The sequence below is a fragment of the Barbus barbus genome (genome assembly GCF_936440315.1).
Source record: "Barbus barbus genome assembly, chromosome: 34".
Taxonomy (NCBI): domain Eukaryota; kingdom Metazoa; phylum Chordata; class Actinopteri; order Cypriniformes; family Cyprinidae; genus Barbus; species Barbus barbus.
In genome coordinates, this window is record NC_136762.1 from 16,371,401 (window position 1) to 16,396,717 (window position 25,317).

The 25,317-nt window shown below is 36.6% G+C and overlaps 1 protein-coding gene across 1 annotated transcript in view; it reads right to left on the reverse strand.

The window, feature by feature from the left end:
- Positions 1-25,317, reverse strand: part of LOC306854417 (cell adhesion molecule 1-like) — a 203,873-nt gene that overhangs the window by 35,850 nt on the left and 142,706 nt on the right. The window contains exons 3-7 of the mRNA XM_079392382.1: positions 24,988-25,140; positions 21,866-22,003; positions 6,322-6,480; positions 3,867-3,963; positions 3,214-3,386 (exon numbers count right to left, since the gene is read on the reverse strand). Coding sequence (XP_079248508.1) covers positions 3,214-3,386; positions 3,867-3,963; positions 6,322-6,480; positions 21,866-22,003; positions 24,988-25,140 — 720 coding nt within the window. The remainder of the gene's footprint in view (positions 1-3,213; positions 3,387-3,866; positions 3,964-6,321; positions 6,481-21,865; positions 22,004-24,987; positions 25,141-25,317) is intronic.

The window sequence follows — 25,317 nt, forward strand, 5'->3', positions numbered from 1 at the left end:
TGCAGCTCCGCTGCCGACACATTGGTTCGTTTTTAACACACTGCACGAACCAATGATCGTGCAGTTTCACTGCGTGATTGAATAAGGCTTCAGTAAAGGAGAAAAAAGGCTTTTTCCCATAGCGTCTTTAGCAAGACGCAGTACGAGTGGAGTATCGATAGGGAACTGGTTTTATTCATGTCAAAAATACTATTAAATGTGACTGAATTATACCGCTGCATTAGGTTACACCAATGGAACTCATTTTTAAAAGGTCAGAGCAGATAGAAATAACTCTTTAAGATAACTGTACTGTTTCATTTTGTGCAGTTTATGACTCTGCAAAAGTTTGGGGTCAATGTCATTTTTAAAAAGTAATTATGATTTTAGTTGAGCAAGGATCCATTAAATTGATCAAAACTTGCGTTAAAGAAATTAATAATCTTACAAAACATTTCTATTTCAAATAAATGCTGTCTTAAAAAGTCCTGGAAAAAAATGTATTACAGTTTCCAAAATATATTAAGCAGCACAACTGTTCTAATCATTGATAATAATAATAAATGTTTCTTAAGCAGGAAAACTATATTACAATGATTTCTGAAGGAATAAATGACATTTTCAAATATAAGTATAATATATATATATATATATATATATATATAAGAACTGGTGTAACTTTTTAAACAGGTCTTTTTTTCCATAACCCTAATCCATAAAATGTGTTTTTTTTTTATCGGACAGAAATAATACCCTGCCTATTTTTTTTTATATATAATTATTGTTATTGTTGTTATTATTACATTTGTTGTTTCCATCCAATTCCAATTCCAAGTTCCAAAACAAATTACGCCTTTTTTCGAGCAAATTAACTGAGTACTATCTGTGCCAGAGGCTTCGGTAAAACAGGATGGGTTTTCACTCTCAGCATCTCTGCTACAAGCTTATCAGGTTGTGACATGTATCTGTCCCATTGCAAATTCACATTAGCCTACAAAAACATTTGATCTGACATCAAAACAGTCCCCTTTGTGAAGGCCATGAATGCAGTAATGGTGTAAATGGAGAAACTGTTGCACTGCCTCCATTGTCTTGGCATTCCCAGTATTACAGCACACGCTTTCTGCAGTTTTAGGAAATGAAAAAACTTCCTGTTCAACGCTTCATGAAAAAACAAATGAAGTAAAAGACTCAGGAGTACTCAGTCTGTGGCAGTAAAAGGAAATGCTCTGTAGCAAAACAAAGCTGCCATCCCCCGAGGAGCAGCATTAAAAGTAACTCTGACAGGCTGGAGAAGTATAGTGTGCCCAGGATTATCAAGCTACAAGAGGTCTTTCCACTTGTTTTTAGTCCTCTGAGGTAGGGCATGCTCAACAATTGCCAGCATAAATTGATTTAGAAATGCACCACAAGACAACGATTTTATTTACTGCGATGCATGAGCGATTTGAGCCATACTAAAGAGAAAAAGCAACTCTCAGGGTAACACTACAAATGCATATCATTTCCATTATAATAAGGCTTTTTATGGCTGAAAATAATTTGCAAAGTCCTCACTCAAATATTACACAATGCTTGGGAGATTATAACTAAAAACCGCCACTTATACCAAGCCAGACAGCAATAAATCTCCTCTTTTTCTGAGATGCCCACTCAGCGCAAATAGACCCAAACTCCTCGAGCCTGTGAATGAGAGGAAGTGGTGTAATTAGCAGGTGGTGCTCGCTCATGTAAAGGTGACAGACATTGAACTAAGGTGGAAGTGGAACCGCTTCCAGGCATGTGATGCACACAAACTCTCGCATCTGCAGATGGGACGCTGATGACATCATTCCCAAACACCTGCCTCTGATATCAGCATTATCAGAGGCTAATAACTGTGGCGCCGAACGCCTCAATGACAAGCCACCCTCTTCCATCTCTTCAGGCTAATATCTTGGGCTCGACAGGACAGCCTGTAATAGCTGCAGCTGGCGGGCCGTTAGCGCTCCTGAACACAACCTGTTTTAAACAATAACAACACTTCAGTTCTTCTATAACAAAGCAAAGCTTTGTTAAATCCCAGGCTTCAAGTGCCACTGTCATAGCAATTATTGCCTGGGCTTTGAAAAATCCAGCTGTCAGCCCTTGTTAAGGATTAAACATGCACCGAACACAATGCACTTCCTGTGTTAATAAGACTAGTACTATGAAAAACTCTCAGGTGAAGCGTATTCAATAAAACAATTAACCCTCTATTGCATGCTTATTGAAAACAATGTTGAAAAAGACATTTCTGATTCACTTGTCTTGCATTAAATGGACCTCATTAGTAAAATCAAACACAAATAATAATAATAAAAAAATAATTTAATAAATTTGGTATGAGGGCAGTTTCCTTTTAGGTATTCTGTGCAACACTTACAAGAAATTATTCAAAGACAGGTTTTTATTCATTTAAATATTTGTGAATAATTCTGAGAGACTTTTCTTTTTAATTCTTTCCCTTTTTTAAACAGATGTCACAGTCCTAAAATTATTGGAAATATTAAAGAACAAAGCTATTAAACTATTACATGAAGAATTAAATGCTAAAAAGTTTGCTTCTAAAATAATAACTACATTAAAGTAGATGCATATCCACTACATTCATATACATGCCACTGAGTTGCTTCGGGGCAATAAATATATTTAAGCAATTCCTCAAAACATACAAATAATTTATGTGCCTCTAAATGTTTTAAAATAAAGCATACTCACTAAGGAATATGAATAATATTTTTGAAGGATGGAAAAAAAAAATCAATAAAAATGCTGTAATGAAGGCAGCTTTCCAAAGCAAAAATGTGCATCCTCTATATGGTGCATTATGCCAGAAAAATATGTTGTGTGACCAAAAATAAATCATCCCTTCATTATTACCCATTTTATTAGCATCAAATGAAGAAAACCCAGAGGCAACATTGTGCAATAGAGGGTTAAAAGCTTCTGTCTTGAACAAAACATCAAGCTTCTTTGAAAAGCAAATGCATGTGGAACTTGAAACCCTTAAGTCACAACACAACATTACGCACCTAATTACATGTAGACATCAAGGGGTGGTTGTCCAGACACAGATTAAGCCAAGACTTAGACTGATATTGAAAACTAACCATTAACAGTGTCATTTTGTCCAAGATGACAGATTTAACTGTCTGGGAAACACTGCTCTTATGGATTGTTGTTTACAGACGCAGATTAAGTTCAAGTGCATACCGTATACATAAAGGATGTAATCATCGTAGGCTTCTCCCACTAAGTTAGATGCCACACAGCGGTATGTTCCATTGTAGGACTTGTTAAGGTTTTCGATGAAGAGATCAGAGCCAGTAATCACGGCGTGGGAGGGGAAATCATCTTCCACTTTGAGCCAGTTAATTTGATGAGGCCTGTAAAACATCAGAGTAATCATTTAGTGCTGAGTGTGAAAATGCTCAGACAGAGGCAGAGAGGAGAGAATAATGCGCTTTATTCAGGGCAACTTTAGCACTGCTGTAAAATCAACACCTGTGCAAACAAATGAACATGATGCTATCAAAGTTCTTGTTTTAGTTATGGGCTGATTTCTATTCTTTTTAATTACAGGATTAAATTTCCAGTATCTAAATCTGCAATCTTAGTATTCTGTCTGTATGTCTTTTCTGTGTATCTATCTATTGTGTGTGTGTGTGTGTGTGTGTGTGTGTCTGTCTATCAAAACAACAAAACAAATACAAAATAAGTATGAAATATCAATACCAAAACATGTACATATTTCCATACCTGTCTGTCTATCCGAGTTATCATCTGTTATTATCTGCATGATAAAGCAACCAAACAAATTCATATGAAATGAGTAAAGTGGCCTGAGGGCCCAGCGTTGGACTCACTGCGGTTTTCCTTTAGCTTTGCATGTCAGCTCGAGATTTTCCCCTTCTCTGGTCAAACCCTCAGGGAATTCCACCACAATCTGGACTTCTGGTTTATCTGTGCATTGGACACAACAGACACAAACACACACTCATTTCCAGTTGCACTGCAGTATGTTGATTCAGCTTGGTCCAGCTTATTGTATCTACCTAATTATCATTCTAAGGCCACATACCTGCCTCTCAGTCTGATTAGAAAACATCCCCGGCAGGTTTGGACATCATTTGTGCATTCACATTTACATTCATGTGTATTATGCATTCACGCTTAATACAAAGACCTGAATAATGAAGGCAGCAGATCTTAGCTGCTCTTCTGGGCTTCACTCTTCACGTTGCACTATATTAAGTCAACCCAGTGAGCCTAAAAGAGTGTGAACATGACAGTACGTGATTTTTATAGCCTGGGTAAAGCGTGTGAGGAAGGATGACACTGCTATGAATTTAAACTGTCAATTTAACAGTACTGTAAAATGTTTTTTCTTCTTCTCTTTTATCTATGTTAGTCAAAATGTCAAGCTGTTACAGTTGAGCTGATCCCACCTGCCTTTTCTTCTCAAAGGTCACCCTGAGCAGTCAGCTATCTGAATAAATTAATATTCTGCCAAGATTACAAAAGGGTAGGTTAACCTTTCCAGGACTTCCCGTGCCACAAAAAAAGCATGCGGCAAACGCTCTTAATCAATGCATTATTTGGCAGACAGCATTCCATGCTTACGCATAACAAGAAAGGGTCGGTTTTAATTAAAGCAAATGCCTAGACCTCAGCCGGGTTAAAAGGAATAGCTCACTCCAAAATTGAATTTCCGCCATTATTGACTCACTTGATTTCTTTCATCAAAACCATGTGACTATTTCCTCTGTAGCGCAACTAAAAATGGATCTTCTCCAATTTATAGTGACCACTGACTCAAAAAAGCATCAATAGAACAATCCATATGATTCATGGACTACATCTGAATCCACGTAATATCTTTGGGAAACATTTAACCTCTTATTCACATAATCATCTGCTCCAGTGAGCTATGAACACTGACTGGATCACTGAGTCACATTGATTCATGAACAAATCATTCAGTGTAAAATAAATGGTTCATTTAAAAGAATCGGCTCACTGAAAAATGATTTGTTCTCTGATCTAAACTCGGTTATCAGGTTTTAGCTAACTGGAGGGGAGGAAAGTAAATCAAGCTAATTTCAGTGTGTTCCTCGCATAAAGCAATCACATAACTCAAAATGATATTTTGTATGAGTGTGTGAGTTATACAGACCACTTTGCTGCTGTTCATTTTTGGAGCTTAACAGCTGTGTGGTCACTAAGAACTGTCATTTATGGAAAACAGCTGCATGGAGATGCTTAAAAACGTGAACTATAGACCTTAGTCAGGCTACATGAGGCTGTGAGGGACTGAAGTACAGTGCATTCAATGGATCGTACTGTTGTTTAACAACATACCGATTGTTCAGCTGACGGAACATCATTCTGAAAAAATAGTACTTTCAATAGACAAAAAATTCCATAAAACAGTTTTGAAAGTTTTGAGTTGGTGAAAATTACATGATCTAGTACCTCAAAGGGAGAGTTCCCCCAAAAATTAAACTTTTGCCATTAATTACTCGGAACACAAATTAAGATATTTTTTATGAAATCTAAGAGCTTTCTGACCCTGCATAGACAGCAACACAACTACCACATATAAGGCCCAGAAAGTTAGTAAAGACATCGTTAAAATAGTCCATGTGGATTAAAATAGCCCATAGTCACATATAGTTGACTATTTTAATGATATCACTACCTTCTGTGCCATGAATGTTGCGCAATTGCGTTACTGTCTCTGCATGGTCAGAAAGCTCTCGGATTTCATCAAACATATCTTAATTTGTGTTCTGAAGATGAACAAAGGTCTTATAGGTTTGGAACGACATGAGAGTGAGTAATTATTGACAGAATTTTGAACTATCTCTTTAATATAGTGTGCTATTTTAAAGACTGTAAGTCTATTCCTCGTAGCCTCGTTTTCATCTGTGTTAAATTCAATATAGCATCTAACCTGACTAAAGTCTATACCTATAAGCAAATGTTTAGGCTTCACTCATGTCAATTTCTTTATAAACGGTCTAATTGTGGAACGAAAGGTTCAACGTCAATCCAATTGCTGCTCGAAGATGCTTAAAATGATTCCTTTTGTGTTCCATAAACAAGTGTGATATTAGGGTGAATAATTTTATTTTTGGGTGAACTGTTCTTGCCTAGGCCTCGCTCCTGTTCATTTCCTCATAAACGGTCTAATTGTGTAACAAAAGGTTCTTTAGTTCATTACATTGTCAGTCAAATTGACCTCTGCATGCAGGTGGGAAGATTAAACCGAGGCTATTTTACAGCTGAAAGTTTTCTCCTCATCTTAAGATGACTCACACTGCACTTCCAGGTATTTCTGGGCCCGGAAGTCCTTCACGGCTGGGTGGTCAATGATGCAGATAACGGCAACTCCATCGTCCTCCTTTGAGACGGTGAGCCTGAGCCGGCTGGTGACAGTGAACATCCTGTCATATAACTCCTCGACAGTCGCCTCACCTGGGAACGGCCGAAAGAGTGACATGTCAGCCATAACAAGCAAGCTCTCTCCATCCCGGCCTGCTCATAAGAACACAGTGTCACCAAGAGAGGGAGGAGGGTCACGAGGAATGATACCGTCACCTCCAGACAAATTTCACATTCATTTATTGTGGGAGACAGGTCTTTTGAGTGCACACCGAGAAGTCATGCTTAATACAGCGTGTGTAGGGCACATTCTGAACCACATGTGTGACATCCAAACATCACAACAGGACATAAAACACAGGGTTGCATGACAGTTTGTTAACCATGCGAAAATTAAATGCTTTTTATTGGGGGTTTGCCACTTTTATTGATTTATCGATGAAATGAGCTAGACTACTGTTAGCTTTGCTGGTCCAAGGTGGTTTAAACTGGTCTCAAAGCTTTGCCAACGGGTGTTGTACAGGTTCAAAAGGTATTTGAATCTCAATATCTCATGGTAATTCATAACTATTCAAGTTTTGGTGAATTGGTGGGTATTTATTTTATGAGCTGAACATACAGCACATTTTTGTACTATTTACATTGTATGACTCAATGTGAAATCACCACCTCACAAAATGAGTTCGGTCACATTTACTGTTGTTCGTCAAAATTTACATGGCCAAAATACTGTAATTTCAATAGGAATCTATGCAATTGGGAATTTAGCTTGAGGGCGAAAGATTTCCTCATGCAGATTTCACAATGGGTTCAAGTTTTTCACGCAAAATCATCATGCTGACTAAGATAGTGTTGGGAAGGTTACTTTGGAAAAGTAATAGGTTACAGATTACAAATTACCCTACTTAAAATTTAGTTTAAATATTTCAATTACTTTATTAAAGTAATGTAACGGATTACATTTGATTACTTTTTGATTACTTTTCTAAATTTCTAACGAATGCTTTCAACTGTTATTCACTTTGAAACCTTTAAACTAGGCAGGGTTAACCTTACAGTAGTACTCAACACTGATTACCGACAGACTTTCAAAATACTTTAGTACTTCAATTAAGATTATAATAATTTCATTTCAAAGCACAACCACCACAAAATCAGACTTTTTTCTTTGAGATCATTCTGTATATGTGTGAAAGGTAACACTTTAGAATAGGGAACACTTATTCACTATTGACTTTTCCCTCAACAAATTCCTAATTTGCTGCTTGTAAATAGTTAGTAAGGTAGTTGTTAAGTTTAGATATTGGGTAGGATTAGGGATGTAGAATAAGGTCATGTAGAATGCATTAATATGTCCTTAATTAGTACTAATAAGTGGCTAATATTCTAGTAATATGCATGCTAATAAGCAACTAAGAGACCCTAAAATAAAGTGTTACCGTGTGAAAATATTCAGATGTAGCCCCCTTTATAATCATTAACATTTTCACAAGTAACTGTAATTTAATTACACATTGTAATTAACTGTAACAGATTACAGTTACATTCATTTTGTAATTAAATTACGTAATTCCGTTACATGTAAATGGTTACTCCCCAACACTGCTAAAATAAAGCTGCTTGGTTTAAAAGTGAGCTGTGTTTCATTCAATGTTATGCTATGACAATAGATATTTTACATTTTCTTGTCAACAAATTTCACCGAAATGTGACCGCACCTTTACACAACAAGCTACATGACAAAGCTGTTTCCAACTTTCCAACAAACAGTATTCAAAATCTAAAATTTCTAAAAATGAATGCTGTAATCTGATATGTTCAAACAACATAAAACTCAGTTGAGACTTATTTATATGAAACAGTGCTATAAATTTAAATATTTCAAAATGTCCTTTCAAAAATGTCAAGGTAATTTCTAATATTGTTGGTGTTTTTGTGCACCTGTTTCTCTTTTGGTGGGAAAATGTCTTTATCTGCACTACTGAGGCATTCACACGCTGCAGGTGCTGAACTTACACTGTAAAAAATTTACCGTAAAATTTACAGTAACTTACTGGCAACAATTAGCCAGTAAGTTACTGTGAATACTTTTTACAGTTAAGGTACTGTACTTCCATTTACAGTATTTTATGTATACACTGTGAAATCAAAAACAATTAAATACTGTGATTTTAGTTGTATTTACAGTAACTTACTGGCTAATTGTTGCCAGTAAGTTACTGTGAATACGTTTTACAGTAAAGGTACTGTACTTCCATTTACAGTATTTTATGTATACACTGTGAAATCAAAAACAATTAAATACTGTGATTTTAGTTGTATTTACAGTAACTTACTGGCTAATTGTTGCCAGTAAGTTACTGTGAATACATTTTACAGTAAGGGTACTGTACTTACATTTACAGTATTTTGTGTATTCACTGTAAAATAAAAAACAATTAAACACTGTGATTTTAGTTGTATTTACAGTATTGATTGTTTTACTGTAGAAGAAAAACAAAATACTGTGATTTCAATTACATTTACATGCAAAAAACAGTTAAGCACTGTTTTTTATGTATTGTATGCAATACAGTACTATAAACAGTAGATAACAGTTAATCACTGTAAATTCAGTTTCGCACTGTACATTGTAAATACTGTATCACTCTGATTTAATATTAGCCATCATTAAAAGAATCACCCATATTCTAAAACATTGCAATCAACTGCAGACAATGAGAAAATTAAGTTATTTATTTAAAAACATTTGGTGAACAGGAATGACAAAACAGGTACAACATAAAGGGATAATGGACATTGGACAACATGCCATTATACCATCCAAAGTTAACGCACATTCTATGTTTGTAATGCGGCCACAACGCCCAGCGGAGTGTGTTAACTTTGGATAGTCTAATGGCGTGAAGTCTATTATCCCGCTTATTCTACTGTTGCTAAATTTAAAAAAATGTTTACAAAACTAGGCTATTTCATTACAAGTTTTGTAAAGTCACAGAGCAAACTGTTACTAGTTCATTCACTAGTTCCACATGACTGGTTGCTATGACGGAACAATAATGCAGATTGATACAATACGGTCAAAAAATTTAACTACTTTGAAGCCGTGCAAATAACTGATTATTACCACATTCTAAAGAGCAATAAATAACACTATGGCAATATTGAAATAAAATAAAACATTGAACATTAAAAAATAAAATATTTAACATTTGCATGAACATTTAAAACAGAAAGGAAAATAAACTTCCCCTGCCACTTGACAAAGGTCTATGGCCTCTTGCATGCCCTGATCTTGGAGACCTAGAATCGTAGTTGGAGCCCTGAAATTAAAGAAGAAAACATTAGATCGGCTGAATGGTTTCGAAAACGGTAAAACTCAACTGTTTAACTCTGGGGGAGTTGTAAAATGAGCCTATTTCCAAAAAAAGTGGAGTTCTTTTAACAAATACAACTTTTTATTTAAATAATGTAGGCTACTAGTAAATGGTGAAATTAACATTTAGAAAGATTAATAAATGTTGTAGAAGTGCAGTTTATTAATAGTTAATGTTAACTAATGTAGTTAACTAGAGTTTAATAAATGGAACCATATTTTAAAGTGTTACCAATTTGTTATACACCGATTCAGACATCTCGTGAGTTCAGTGTTGGACAGATCAGTTGTTTTAACCATTCATTAAATGTAATCGGTTCAAAGGAGTCATTAGTTCGAGAATCGGATGCGTCATTAGCGGACTATGGCACGCGTTTTATTATCCCGGGAGTTTAGGACATTGCACAACATTTTTGTCAACACAGGAAACATTTCATCACTGGATAGTTTTGTTTGTTTATTGAAAGTGTTTTTATTTCAGCTGATGCGGAACAATTTTCAGAGTACATAAGGCAACGTTTTTTTAGCACAATTCACATCCAGCGGTAATTCAGGGAAAAAATAAAAAAATCTATGAATGCTCGACATCAGTGGCGGCTGCTGGTCTTTCAAAGAGGGGAAGCTCATTTTCGGCCTACATCATAAAAATTGTCCAATCAACAAGTCTCTCTCTCTCGTCAGTTAAGATAAGCTACATTATGTCTTGTTTGACTTTCTTTGCACTTTGAATTACAAACTTTCCAATGACGTCTGGTTAAAGGGATGCGCTTGACCAGCTCACGCGTTTTCTAAATACAAACACTGTTTACACGCCTGGTATCGGTTGTTGGTATCGGAGTACAAAAATCATTTTTACGAGTACGAGTACATTGAGCTCAGTATCGACCTGATATCGATACCGGTATCGGTGTATCCCTAATAATTATTATTATTATCAAATTATGATTAATTATATTATACCCATGTATACCTATATTATTAATTATATTATAATTATTATTAAAGCTATTATCAGAACCTCACCTGTATCTAGTCAGTTAGCAAATAGAACTCTGTGAAGTCCCTGATGAAGGAGATTACATGGGGGTTCATGTATGAAGTCTTCCGCTTCACCACTCTCCCAGTCGTCTTGCTCATCTGCTCCTTGGCAGTGCACTTGTTGGAGTCAGGATTAATCCTGACTAAAAACCTATGAAAATGAGTATAGGAGTTAGGGGATGGGACAATATGTACACATTAATGAATAACTGTAAGTGCAGTGAGCAATGTAGAATCATACATAAAGAACAGCTGACAGAGGCATTTCACATCTCAACAGGAGTTAGCTTGATGGTTAACCACCAACCACTAAAGGAAGTCAACTCCATGTAGGTAGCAAGTGATGGCGGATCAAAAAGGGATGTAAAGAGGAGAATAGGCAAGGCAAGAGCTGCATTTGGCATGATGGGGCCCAAATGAAGAGCACGTAACATCACACTCAAGACCAAACTACGGCTATTCGACTCAAGCATTAATACCATACTCCTTTAAAGATCTGAGACGTGGAAAACAACAAATAACCTCCTGAACAAGCTACAATTCTTCAACCACTGCCTAAGACATATTCTTAACATCAGATGGCCTGAAAAAAATGAAGAATTAAGAGCTGTGGAGTAGAGCAAAGCAGCCTGAGATAGAAGTGGAAATAAAGAAACGAAAAAGGGGATGGATTGGGCACACATTGTGTAAAATGAATAATTCCATGACACAAAGCCCTACAGTGGAACCCACAGGGTAAACGTGGTAGAGGGAGACCAAGAAACACCTGGAGGAGGAGTGTCACAGCTGAGATGGAAAGAGCTGGCAAGATCGGGAGAAGCTGGCACAGAACAGAATGAAGTGGAGAGATATTGTCAGTGGGCTATGCTCCTTGGAGTAACAGGCCTAAGTAAGTAAGTAATGAGTAACTGGTTAGCAAATCACAACTGTTTACAGGACATAAACCACTCTCCTTGTTTGTTTTTTCAGGGCAAATCATATTCCCCAGACATCTCCGCATTGGGTCCTCTCAATTTCTCCCAAAAGGTTTTATGTAAAAAGGAAAATAGTGTTTAAATGCTCAACAGTCCTCCTAAAGCATTCAAGTTGTAAGGAGGCTTCAACCTACACAATTTAGATACTCAGATACTTTACACAACAGGGCTGGGCGATAAAACATTAACAATATGTATCGCGATAGACATGTAATCAATATCAATAAAAAATGCGTTCGATAAAACGTTCCATATTTTATTTTTTTCTTCGTCAGAAGAAACCAGAGGTTGCGAAGCAAGTTTGGTTGCATGAACAAAGGCACTCACTCTCTGGTAACCTAGCAACGTAGGGAGTAACACGCTACCAGCCAATCATGTAACAGTTTAGTTGCGCCATATCGTTGTCTCGTGTTGGATTCTTCAGTAACAGAACCGGCGTGGAGTGATAAGTGGAAAGCCTTATTTGATCGGTGAGTGATGAGTAGATGACTGACTGCTGCGCCAATTCTGACAGGAACCCGCGCATGTTACTGATACCCCTTTTCCACCTAAGCAGTTCCAGGTGCTAGTTCAGAGCCAGTGCTATAGCTGGTTCTTAGTTAGTTCGACTGGCGAACCCTTTAAGAACCGGTTGCTTTTCTACATGCTCAGAGCCAGCTCTTACGTCACTGAATACGTTTCATGTTTCGGTTCACTAGCGCAGCACAACAGGCTTGTTCGATGTACATCAGCGCCACGCAGATCGATCGATCGGCACACAACACACTAAAGCACGGTGAGAGCGACCCAAAAGCATAAAGAGCCGTCTGCTTTCCAGTCGCTCCCGCAGCACCCCGATATGCCTCGCACCGAACAGTCTGCGCAGCGCCGATCTATCTACTCACCCCAAACAAGCCTAAACAAACTATCAGCAATGGTGGACGTTGCGGTGCTATTTGATGTTCATGGCTTTGCGAACCTACATCGGCATCCAAACACGGCAAATCAAACGTGTTAGCGTTTAGCTGCTATTTCAAATATGGCGGTCCAAGTTTCTGTTCGTCTTGTTGGTCACGGTAACCCAGCCCCCAGCCCCTGACGCAAGCGGTTCTTCCTTCTAGCCCAGCAATGTTTTGGTGCTACTTACGAACCGCTTTTACTGGTTCGGAGCTGGTTCTTTGGATGTCAAAAAACAAAGAACCGGTTCGAAACTAGGCTCTGGCTCTGAACCAGCCCTGGAACTGCTTAGGTGGAAAAGGGGTATGAGAGAACGAGCAGAGAGAGAGAGAGCGCCTCCTCCGTCCGCGCACTCTCACAGTCTTCAAACTGTCTTGCTCTCCCTCCCTTCTTCGTGCATATTAATTAAAATTTATATTACCATCAAAATCAATTGAGAATTGACACGATGATAGGTCGAAGACCAAAGTTTCACGTTAAGCATTCAGAGATTTCTTTTCCCCTGAATTACTGCTGGGTGTGAATTGTACTAAAATAACGTTGCCTTGTCTTCTCTGAAAAGCGTTCCGCACATTCATCTGACATAAACCACACTTTAAATAAACGAACAAAACCTATCCAGTGATTAAATGTTTTCTGTGTTGACAAATCTTGTGCGATGTCCTAACTACCAGGATAATCACACGTGCTGTGGCCATGTCATGACAGGTGTGCCTTATATTTCCTGCTTTTTTGTCCTTTGCCAATCACACCTATGAATCAGAGGAAGGTTAAAGGATTAGTTCACCCCAAAATGAAAAGGTCCTAATCATTTACTCACCCCAATGACATCCAAGATATCCATGTCTTTCTTTCTTCAGTGGAAAATAAGTTTGAGGAAAACATTTCAGGATTTTTTCCTTCATATAATGGACTTCAATGGCAACCAACTCAGTTGGTTGCTATTATTTCCTGAAAAAACTTAATTTCTTTTCCACTGAAGAAAGAAAGACATGGATATCTTGGATGGCATTGGGGTGAGTAAATTATTAAGAAATTTTCATTTTGAGGTAAACTAATCCGTTAAGTTTAAAATAAAAATGTATCGTTTCTACGATGTATCGCGATGCAGACGAGGACGATTCGGTATTGGTTCAGTAATAGACCATAACCGATTATAATGTACTGACGCTTTCTGACGGCATTTGTCGCATACGTGCTTTGTCGCGGTAGCATACAATGGCAGAGGGAGGCGAGATGCGAGTGCAAGTAATTAAAGATGCTCCAACTACTTTTAAAGCCTACATCTGGGCACATTTCGGCTTTTATGAACAACCTGGTAAGCACGACCTGCAGAAGACGCGCTGTGTGCGCTCATGTCACACACAAATAGAATATGCAGGAGGTAATACCACTAACTTGATAAACCACATTAGCCGTTTCCACCGCGAGCTGTTAACGCCTGGCAGAGTCTGACTGCTTTTAGAGATGCACTCCAACGCCGAATCCGTAGCCAAAAATAAATCATTCACCCGCCCCAATAATTTTCTCTGACTTAAGTATCCACACCCGATGGTCAAATTACAATTATTCTGTGTTGTTATGCGTGATTATAAATGGATGATCGTCACCTTCAACAGCGGACTCGGCGATGGTTGATGCGCGCATCTTTAATGGTAACATAATACACTGATTAATGAGCGCTGCTTTTTAAATGAACATTTCTTTAAAACAAAATTTATATGACAGATTTTCCTTTTCTTAATGGCATAAACAAGCTTTACTCCCAACTGGAATGTCACTGTTTGAACAGGCGAGCACACACATCACTTTTGAAGAAAATGTTTTAATTGAGAATGCGGTGCATCGCGATGCATTGTGATATCGAATTGAACTGAATCGATGACATGATAATCGTAATCGAACCGAACCGTGAGACCAGTGTCGGTTCACACCCCTAATTTTAAAGGGAGAAGATGATTTTGAACAGCTTTTCAATTGTCAATTTGCTTTAACACTGCAATCAAACTATTTAAGATAAAAAATACCTCTGAACAAACTCCAGTGTTGTGCTGGCTTCCACCTGATACTCTAGGTTGAATACATAGTAACAGGCGAAGAGAGCGGCCAAGGCAGTGGTGAAGTCCGCCATGTGAGCACCAGGTGGGATTACGACCCTCCCCTCCATCGACAGCATCCATTTTTTTGCAGTCAGGATTGTCTCTCCTTAGTAAAGACAATAGTCATCACAAAAATTATATTTCATAGCAATACATTCTATAAAAGATTTTCTCCACATAAATTGAGCATACATATCTTCGAAGCAGTGCATGATTAAAGGATTAGTTCACCTCAAAATGAAAATTTCCTAATAATTTACTCACCCCAATGCCATCCAAGATATCCATGTCTTTCTTTCCTCAGTGGAAGAGAAATTACGTTTTTGTAGGAAAACACTTCAATTGTAACCAACGTTTTGAAGTCCAAATAAATGCAGTTTCAAAGGTCTTTGAAGTGCTTCAACGGGCTGTGCAGGATCCCAGTTGAGGATTAGGTTTTTATCTAGTGAAACGATCGGTCATTTTTTTTTTAAATATATAATTTATATACTTTTTAACTATAATTGTTCGGATTGAGCTGGGAACTACGTCAAAGTAACGTATATAAATTATATATTTTATATATATAAACTGCATTTATTTGGACTTCAAACGGACTTCATTTCTGTGTAACTTAGGTGCTATGCTCAAATGACGAACAAATGCAGTAATTGAAGCTGTGGTGAAATTACAGTGCTTGCACGAGTAATTCATTTTGATGGCAAGCTAACGTTAACTGGTTATACTCATAGCTCTAGCTGTAACTTATGTGGCTTTCGGCACTGAAGTTTTTTTTTTTTTTTTGCTCCTAGTAACTTACGTTAGTGATAGTAAATTTACTTACTGATTTTCTGGAAGTCCCGATAAACAGTTGGTGAAGGATCCGCGATTCCAAGATGGAAACTCCGGCAGAGGCCACGGGTGGGAAAAATACATGAACGTTAAAGGCTGTAAAAACGTCTCCGTCGGAGCTTTCACGGAAACGTTTTCGCTCAATTCCTCAGGCAAAAAGTTAAAGATATCAACACAAAGACTAAAACAAAATAAATACAACCACGAGACAAAGCCGTGTATAAAGAAATGTACATTTGAGTAATAGTCTGTTATTAACGGAGCTTAACGTTAAAGGCTGTGTAAACGTCTCCGTCGGAGCTTTCACTGAAACGTTTTCGCTGAATTCCTCTCAGGCAAAAAGTGAAAGAAATCAACACAAAGACGAAAACAAAATAAATACAACCACAAGACAAAGCCGTGCATAAAGAAACTTAAATCTGAGAATTAACGGAGCTTTTCTGTCACTGACGACGAGTCAGAATTCAAGTGCTGCTTATTTCGCGCTTTTTTCCCACAGATTCTAGAACTGTCTAGACTGGGTAAACCCCGCCCACTCTGCCGGCGCTTTGATTTCGCCCTGCAGCTCAGAAACAGCTCTGGAAACTTGCACGTTTATCTCTCCTGCTTCCGAAGAAAAAAATATATAACACTGATTTTTGTAAAATAAAAATCCCATGGTACGTATTTATGAGTTAACCAGACAGCCCCAATTTTGGCAAGTAATGCACATGACATAGCCTATACCCAAAATAAAAGTAATTCTGAATAGACACATAACCTTAGAAAGCTTGAGAGTTTTGGCTCAAGTTCAAAACTCAACATTAATCAGATGTTATTAATATTGAGATATATACGCTCAAAAATAAAAACAACAAATATTAAGAATATATTTATTAAATGTATAAAAATATTAATATTTTAATATTAATATACATAATTATGTGAATATACTATTGCAACTTATAACCAATGGTCATGCTTCATTTCAAATCTGAGGATGACATCTAAAAAAATTATGCGTTTATGAAGCTTATATTGTTAGACCATGTCAGGGGAGACTTTGGAGAAGTTTAAGATAAGGCTTATCAAATATTTTATTGCCCTTTTAACACCCATTTACACCCAAACACCCATTTACAGTCACAAAACAAACAAACAAAAAAATATTATTGGAATCTGAAATAAAAAATAAGAATAAAAAAAAGAATAAAAAATATATTGTATGGAATAGAAAGCTCCTGCAGCAGGTGCATCAGAGTACAAGTTACATGACACATTTTAATTTATTAATATTACACTTTTACTTAAAGCTCACCATCGAGTATTTATATCATATTCCGGTAATGAATTCTGAACAACAATAATCTGGGGCCGTCCATGTGAAAGGGGTACAAAGAAAGATATGATAAAAAAAAGGAAAATTACAGTAGTTTACTTTACTATTTACAGTACTGTAGTGGCTAAATTGTGATTTTTTTACAGTAATGATTTGACTACTGTGATTTCAACTGTAATGCTTGGACTACTGTGATTTTTACGGTCTTACTGTAAACTTTACAATATTCTACTGTAAATATCTTATACAGTAATGTTACTGTGAATCTACAGTAAATAACTGTAGATTTCACAGCCATTTTTTACAGTGTAATAAAGAACTTGTTAATCGTTGGCAAACCATAGGATGCATTTGCAGGTTTGGCTCCAATTGATTGCAGGTAAATATTCTGCTTCATCCAGTGCTCTTTTTGTCCTCTGTGTTTTAAAATATTCCTTTTACTGTCTTAATAAATGAGAAACCGCTTCAAACAATTCAGTGTGTGAGCAAACTGTCTGAAACATGACTTGATTGTTCAAATATTGATAGGGAAAATGTAACAGCGCTACCTTGCTACTTAAAAATAGAGCTTTGATACTGATATTGAGCGATGCTACCATCTTGATACTAAGAAATGTAGTTCAACTAATTGCTTAGCTATTTGTAGAGCCTAACACTGCTGCTATGCAGTTTAGCTAAAACAATAAAAACATTTTTAAATAAAGAAATAAATATGAAATAAAATATAAATATTAGATGAAAAACTGAACAGGTTTAAATAACCTTAAACATGAAGTAAGTTTAAGTACTAAAATAATGATTTAATATAACACAAGATGTGATATCATAATAGTAAACTGTAAAATCCACAACATTAGCAGTACTTATGATGGATAGCCAGGACATAAGACCATGATGAGTTCATATGGAGCAGCTCTGAGGTCAGTAGCTGCCTGTAGGGTTACTGCCCATCATGTTAGCCCTCATCCTAAAACAATTTCTAGACTCAAGGGCATTGAGCTAATTGCAGCACAGAGTATGACGGTTTACTTGGACCTAATGAAGTGGGAAATAATTACAGCTTGGATCTGACCTATAGCTCATCTCCCTTCTCGTCTGTCAGCGCATACTAAGACACTGTTACAAAAAATACATCAGCTACTGTACACCAAAGACAATTTAAATCCTGATATTATGACTGTCTTTCAGTTAATGAGCACACAAATACCTTTCATCAATGATTGTACTAATTTTTAATTGATTAATTGTAAAAAATAAATAAATAATAATAATAAAAATCATAGAAACCGTAATTTCCAAATTATAGGAAATTATCATATGGTTTGGGACAATGTTGCCTGTTGCAGTTTAATCATCACACTTACACTAATCTATGGATCAATCAATGATTTATTATCATTATTATAATATGATATTAATATTCATTATATTATTTTATTTATTAAATAGAATTATGATCATTATAATGTTTGAGTCAGTGTGTTTATTGTCAACTAAAACTAAAACTAGAGATGCACCGATGTATCGGCCAACAATCGGTATCGGCCGATAAAAGCAATTTATTTCACTATGCCATTGGCCGATTGTTCAAAATCAGCCGATGATCAGGGCCGATTATATCCTGTCAATCAAAAAGCAGCGAAAAAACGTGTCAGACTGCAACTCCTACTGTGAGTGAAGAAAATCTCTGTTGAATTTAGGGCTGTCAAAAGTAACGTGACAATAAGGCATTAACAGTCAAAAAAGCGACATTGAACAGGCTCTATTTGATCAGATGAATCACCCGTAGTTCAAGCCAGCATTGCCAGATCCGTTTTTCTCTACGCCAAACATTTGTAGCACGCCTCGCATCCAATAATCACAAAGAGCTCTGTGCTTTCTTACTTCTGATAAGAAACAAACTCTCAGCTTTCAAATCCTGTACATTCTATCACGAATTACAAACAATGAATGCCGTTTTGACGCTTTTAAATGTGACGTGACAGATCGCTATTGCACCTCAGTTCGAGTTCAAGTGTCTTCCAGTTTAATAAGTTATAGTGCAAAATACACATGAATGTACATCATAAGATGTTGAAAGATACAGTATGGCTTACCAAAATGTATCATGTCTGTCTAATGTAATCGCTCCATCAGTGTTTCAACTGCAGAAAGATGCCATTAAAACAGACTGTGAACAGTATGTCACTTAACGTGACATTTACCTCAGCAAAGTTATTCCACTGTTCACAGTTCATTAGTTAGCTATAAAACAACACTGAAGAGGAGCTTTTTACTTATAATTATATATGTATGTTTGAATCTGGCATTAAGGTATTTATGTAGAAAAAAGGAAAGTTTATGTTTAAGTTTATGGTTACAAAAGTGGTTAACATTCAACCTGTTCTTTTTCATCAGTATTATTTGTGATTTGAATTTTGTGAACAGGAGTTCCCTTTTGCTGTGCTATAAGCAGGACTTCGGACGCGTTCACTTTTGAATTTGAATTCACAACCGTCACTTTTTACAAGAAAATATATTTGTCTGTTTTGCTTACATCTATTCACTGTTTAAAACTAAAACAAATGATTGAAATATGGATTCATTGTTATTCTTAATTGAAAAGCACAAGAACAATAAAACAGTAGGCTACAAACTAACTTATATAATGTAATTAACATAAAATAATAAGAGGAGGCATGGCATAGGCTACACCAGAACATTTAGCAAACACTGAGGAATCAAATAAATAAAGAACATTTAAAGAAAGCCTCCATAGCGTAACGTGAGATAAACAGCAAAGACAAAACCAACATGTTCACCTTCTCTGGTTTAAGAAGCAGTCTTTTATTTTACTTCAGCTTAAAAACCAAATCATCTGTCCCGCCTGCCATCGTTTCCTCAGTATTCGCGTCATTTTTGCATATTATAAGTATAAACCAGGCTCTGCTCCTAAAGAACTCGCATTGAAAGTGCCTCTCTCACTCTCGTCACGTGATCAGAAATATATGTATATATAAAGTATACTTCGGCCGTCCGTGTCCGCGCACCGTCCGCATTACGTAATTTTCGTCATCAGAAGGGCTCCCATACAACAGCGCATACGCGAGGTGAATGTTGGCAGGGTGCAAGTCAAGTAGGTGTTACTGCGCATGTGTTGATCTCGTCTGTCCACCCTCATCCGAGGTTGAGTATACTTTCAAGCTGTGCGGACGCGGCTGTGCATGAGAACGGAACACAGAAAGTGAAGCATACCCGGGCCTGCTGTACTGGAACAGAGCAGAAGTTTTGGAGCAGCACAGACCATGCACTGGCACAAATGCGACCATGTCAAATTTGAACTTGCTCATAGCTATTTGTATGGGCCGATATCATTCTAAATAATCGGCTATCGGTATTGGCAGAGAAATTCAGTATCGGTGCATCTCTAACTAAAATGACTAAAAAACAATCTTCGGTAACTGAAATAAAGCTGAAATAAAATACAATTTAAATATTAGATTCTTTATTTTCTTATAATTTGTAAAATCCATATATCAAAAATGTTTTTAATTATTAATTAATTTAATTATTTATGTATACATTTTAATACACAATAAAACATGTTGCCCTGGAATAAGTTTAAGAAGTAAAATGACCAAAACCAAAATAAAAAATAAAGTAAAAAAAACCCCAAAAAGAAACGCACTAATGACTATATCTTTAACTAAAATGAAAAAGAAAGCTGAAAAAAGCTAAACACTGCAAATATATATAAATAATACTAAAATAGCATGTTGGTTCATATTGCTACAACTGCATATGCATATTTTTAGAAACAAGAGATGATTGAAATCTGTAATCCAGAGAGGAACAATAAGCTGTTATTTAAATATTAAATATAAAATGGTAACACTTTATTATAGGGACCAATTCTCACTAACTAGCTGCTTATTAGCATGTCTATTATTAACATATTGGCTGTTTATTAATACTTATGAAGCACATATTCTGCATGACCATACTCTACATCCCTACCCAATATCTAAACATAACGAACACCCTACTAACTACTAATAAGCAGCAAATTAGGAGTTTATTGAGGCAAAAGTCGTAGTTAATGGTTTGTTAATAGAGAGAATTAAACTTTAAAATATTTATATATCTTTTAAACAATTATTTTCTAAGGCAAGTCAAAATTTTGCTTTACACTTCATAATAATAATATCCTCCAAAGCTTTATAATCGATGGTGTTGTAAGCAATGTGTAATGACAACAGAGTTCGTGTGGTTCAGAGTAACACTTTTTTTAATTATAAACCAGTCATTACTACCTTAATGTGCGTTTTCCGTGATCCTTACTGCGTACTAGTTAGTATTTGATCCATTTAGCTGACGAAATCTCTTGCCTTAGGCCATTGTCTGACTGCTTTCACTGCAGTTAATGAAGCTGTGATGTTTGTAATCCATAAACAGTTGATACATCAAACTTAGATTCTGTTTAAATGCGCCATATCATCTTCCATGTTTGCCTCTGTTTCCCCAGGTAGCCTATCTGAATGTTATTCAACAGTCCCACCCTGCTGTCTAATGGAGAAAAGCTGTTTATAAGCACATTAAGCAGCCTGCACATTCACTCCTCTATGCCAGCCCGCACTGCCTTAACCAGTGAGAACTAATATGTGGGCAGCATTTGCTGAGTGGGAGGTAAACAGTTGGAGTTCATTCAAAGCTACTTATTTAAGCTTGACTGAAAGCACCAAAAATCCTCTTTCAGTGACCTGCGTGTTGTGATCTTCTTGTCAATTCACTGGATACACCTTTTGAAGGCTTAATTAAAAGTCATTACCAAGTCAGAATCTAGACCACGGTGTGTTGTGTGCAGATCAGAGGCATCAGTAATCACATCAGACTTATCTGAACAATCATCCTTGGATCTGAGTCAGACCTTGCAGTGGTTGGTCTCCTTTCATCCAATTGATGGTGGAAGCAGGTTTGCTGCCCATGGCGGTGCAGGTTATCTCAGTCTCATTCCCCTCGCTCACGATTTCCTCGCGGGACTCTAAGATTGGGTTGCCTGGTGGAACTGGCAGAAGATCAACAGCAGGATTAGAGATGGTGTGACAGCTCTTCAGCGTTGGATCAATGTTTTTTTATTTGTGTACTCGCTAAAGGACAAACTGTTATTTTACAAAGATCTGTCGATGACTATCGATAACTTCAATTCAGTAATAAAGCACACTTTGGTTGAAAAAGTGTTGTTTTTGAGACAATCTTGTTTTTTTTTCTCAACATTCTATCTGAAAATACCCTATAGTCTATGTTTTGGTTTGGATGCTGGTCTCCAGCATTGATTGCTGGTGTGCCAGTGTCCCCACCAGGCATTTTAACAAGCTAAACCAGCAAGACTTCATTGGTTCCTCGCAAGGTTTCTACCTCAAACCACCTAACCATGTTAGGGGGTTGCCACTGTTGCCTGTGGATTCCTCAATATGGTTTTGTAAGGTACTATTTTTGCAGAGCTTCTGTAGAACAAAATGTGCTGTAAAAAAAAAGTGCTACACAAATATATAAACAGAGCTGGGTAGATTACTTACAAATTGTAATCCATTACTGATTACATATTACATAACGAAAATTGTAGTTAGTAACGTAATCTAGGTTACTCATTCTGACTACTTTTTACTTGTTTTAAACTTTATAAACCACAAACCATAAAACAAGGTATTTATGGTATCAGAAATGCAGTAAAAAAAATTATAATAATAAAAAATACAAAGCTAATGCAAAGCTAAATTTTTAGCTTCATTACTCCAGTCATCTGTGTCACATGATCCCTCATAAATTATTGTAATATGCTGATGAGATGCTTAAAAACATTTCTTATTATTATCAAGGCTGTAATCATTTTTCTTATTTTGTGAAAAACACCCAACATTTTTAATGGAATAGTAAGTAATGTTACAAAAGATTTATATTTTGAATAATTGTTTTTTTTTTTATTCAAATAATCTAGAAAAAAAAGAATCACAGGTTCCACAAAAATATGTTTCAAGCAGCATTACTGTTGTTTTCAAATTTAATAATATTTCACAAAATATTTGTTTTTAAACAAATAAATGCATCCTTGTTGAGCATCAGAGACATTAATTCTTAAATATTCCAAGATTTTGGCATTTGTATGGGAGGAAGGTGTGGAGGGTTGATGAAAAAATTGCCAAAAAGCTGAAAACCATCTAAAGCTGGTTTAAGCAGATTTTCTTCAGCAGGGTAACAAGCATAGGTCAAGATGGGGTGTATTCCAGAAAGCAGGTTATGTGACATACCCGGGTAAGTTTGAGGATAAGCGAGCGGATAACCTCAGCTTTCGGCTCCAAAATCGGAGGTTACTTTTGGGGTATGTAAGTAACCATAGTAACTTGCTTTCTGAAGATAACCTGCTCCGGTTAGTTCACTTCAGTGCTATCAGTGCACGCGTGACATACTGACCAGCCTTCAGTGGGCCTGACAGATAGCGCACAACATTATATAATATTAGATTATATAATATAGCTTTATATACAGTATTTATATATACATATATATATATATATATATATATATAAAGCGCTAATATAAGTAATAAATAAGGTAATATATTATTCTAATATGGTTATTTTATTTATTTTATTGGCATATATAACAGTTATCTGTATAAATTATAAAACACTATGACAAGGTAATGTTTAATTTATTATATTATATAATACTTATTACATTTTATATTATCATCTCACACATGGATTGGTATTTTCTATAATGTATTTTTATAATAAAAATACATATCTTAATATATAATTAGCATCAAACTAAAAATATATATAATATTCTCAAGGATAAAAGATTAAATGGGGAAAAAAATGATTACACAACCACCAATTAGGTGGCGATATGCACTAAGCATGTAAACGACCATTGAACAAAAGAAGAAGAAAGAAACAGCATGGTGCGCTTTTTCTTATTGTCCGTTTCCATAGTGACTCGTCAATTCGTCGCTCTGTTGAGAATGTCTTGAGTCTTAACCAGGAACATACTCTGTGTTGAATGAACTTACTCCTGGACGCGTTTTTGGAACCACATACCTCGAGTAAGCAAGGTTTTGGGTTAATCAACCCAAAGTTCAGGTTTTAGCTGAAGGTAAATTAACCGTGCTTTCTGGAATACACCATAGGTCTTTTGGCTGGTTTTAGTGGGTTTTTGAGCACTTATTAGCTGGTCAGGATGAAAACAGCCAGCCAGCTGAATACCATCTTAATCTTGGTCAAGCTGGTCTGCATTGGTTTTAGAGGGTGTTCTTTGGGTTTTGGACCAGCGTCATGAGCTCAATTATGCTGATCAACAGCAGGGCTAGATTAGCAACAATCCAAACAGTTTCAGCTCTGAAGCATTCAGAGGCACATACAGAAGCATTTCTATATTTTGATGGTCTCATTGTGTATTTGGACAATGCTGAACCCACTCAACCAACTGACAAGCTGTTTTACTCATGTTTCACTTCTTCATAGCACATTAACTCATATGGTGCTTTGCTGATGGCACTAAAGCGTCTGTTGCTTACGAGAGCTGCCGTTTGAGGGCTCTTTTTCTAATATCTTTCCTCATGCTTTCATGTCCTGTGGTTAAGAGTCCATGCTGTGACGGAACGCATATCCTCATAAAACTCATACTACTTTAGAGAGCACTCAACTCCATTCAGCTCTCCAGGATGTCCAAAAATGCCGCATAATAAACCTCTAATGTTAGTGTCATTCAACGCAAGAGGCGCACAAAGCTAACTCCCGAACTGCTCGATGTAGCCTTTTCAACATCTAAGAGGAATTCAGTCAATACGCCTGCCAAAAGCGATCTACCAATATCAATAGCGCAACATCTGTTCCTTTTTGTTTGGCTTGTGTTATTGGAAACGGCATGAGAGTAATTGGTTGATATTGTGTCATGGTGAGATTCAATTAGACAAGTTCAACTGAGTGAAGGAATCAATGAGGTCAATCGATAATCAGGATTTTAGCATTCTGAAGGTAGACGTCATACCCAGAACAGTGATGTCTGCGTAGGCTTCTTGCGGGGGATCCGTGTAGAGTTGGCACACATACCGTCCCTCGTCCGAGAGTGACACGTTGGACAACGACACCAGCAGCTCGTTGTCGGAGAAGTTAACCAGCTGAAACCGACTGTCCTTCAAGGCTGAGAAAACATAAAGAGTGAGGCGTACAGATGTGGATGAGTAGGAAGTAGACAAATCAGTCGTGAGTGTGATACAGTATAACAATAGCTCAATAAACAAGAAGTTCACATTGAGACGTGTAAGATGGAATTTGGCCAGTTTGTTTGTCTCCTTTTATACGCTCACTTAAATAGCTC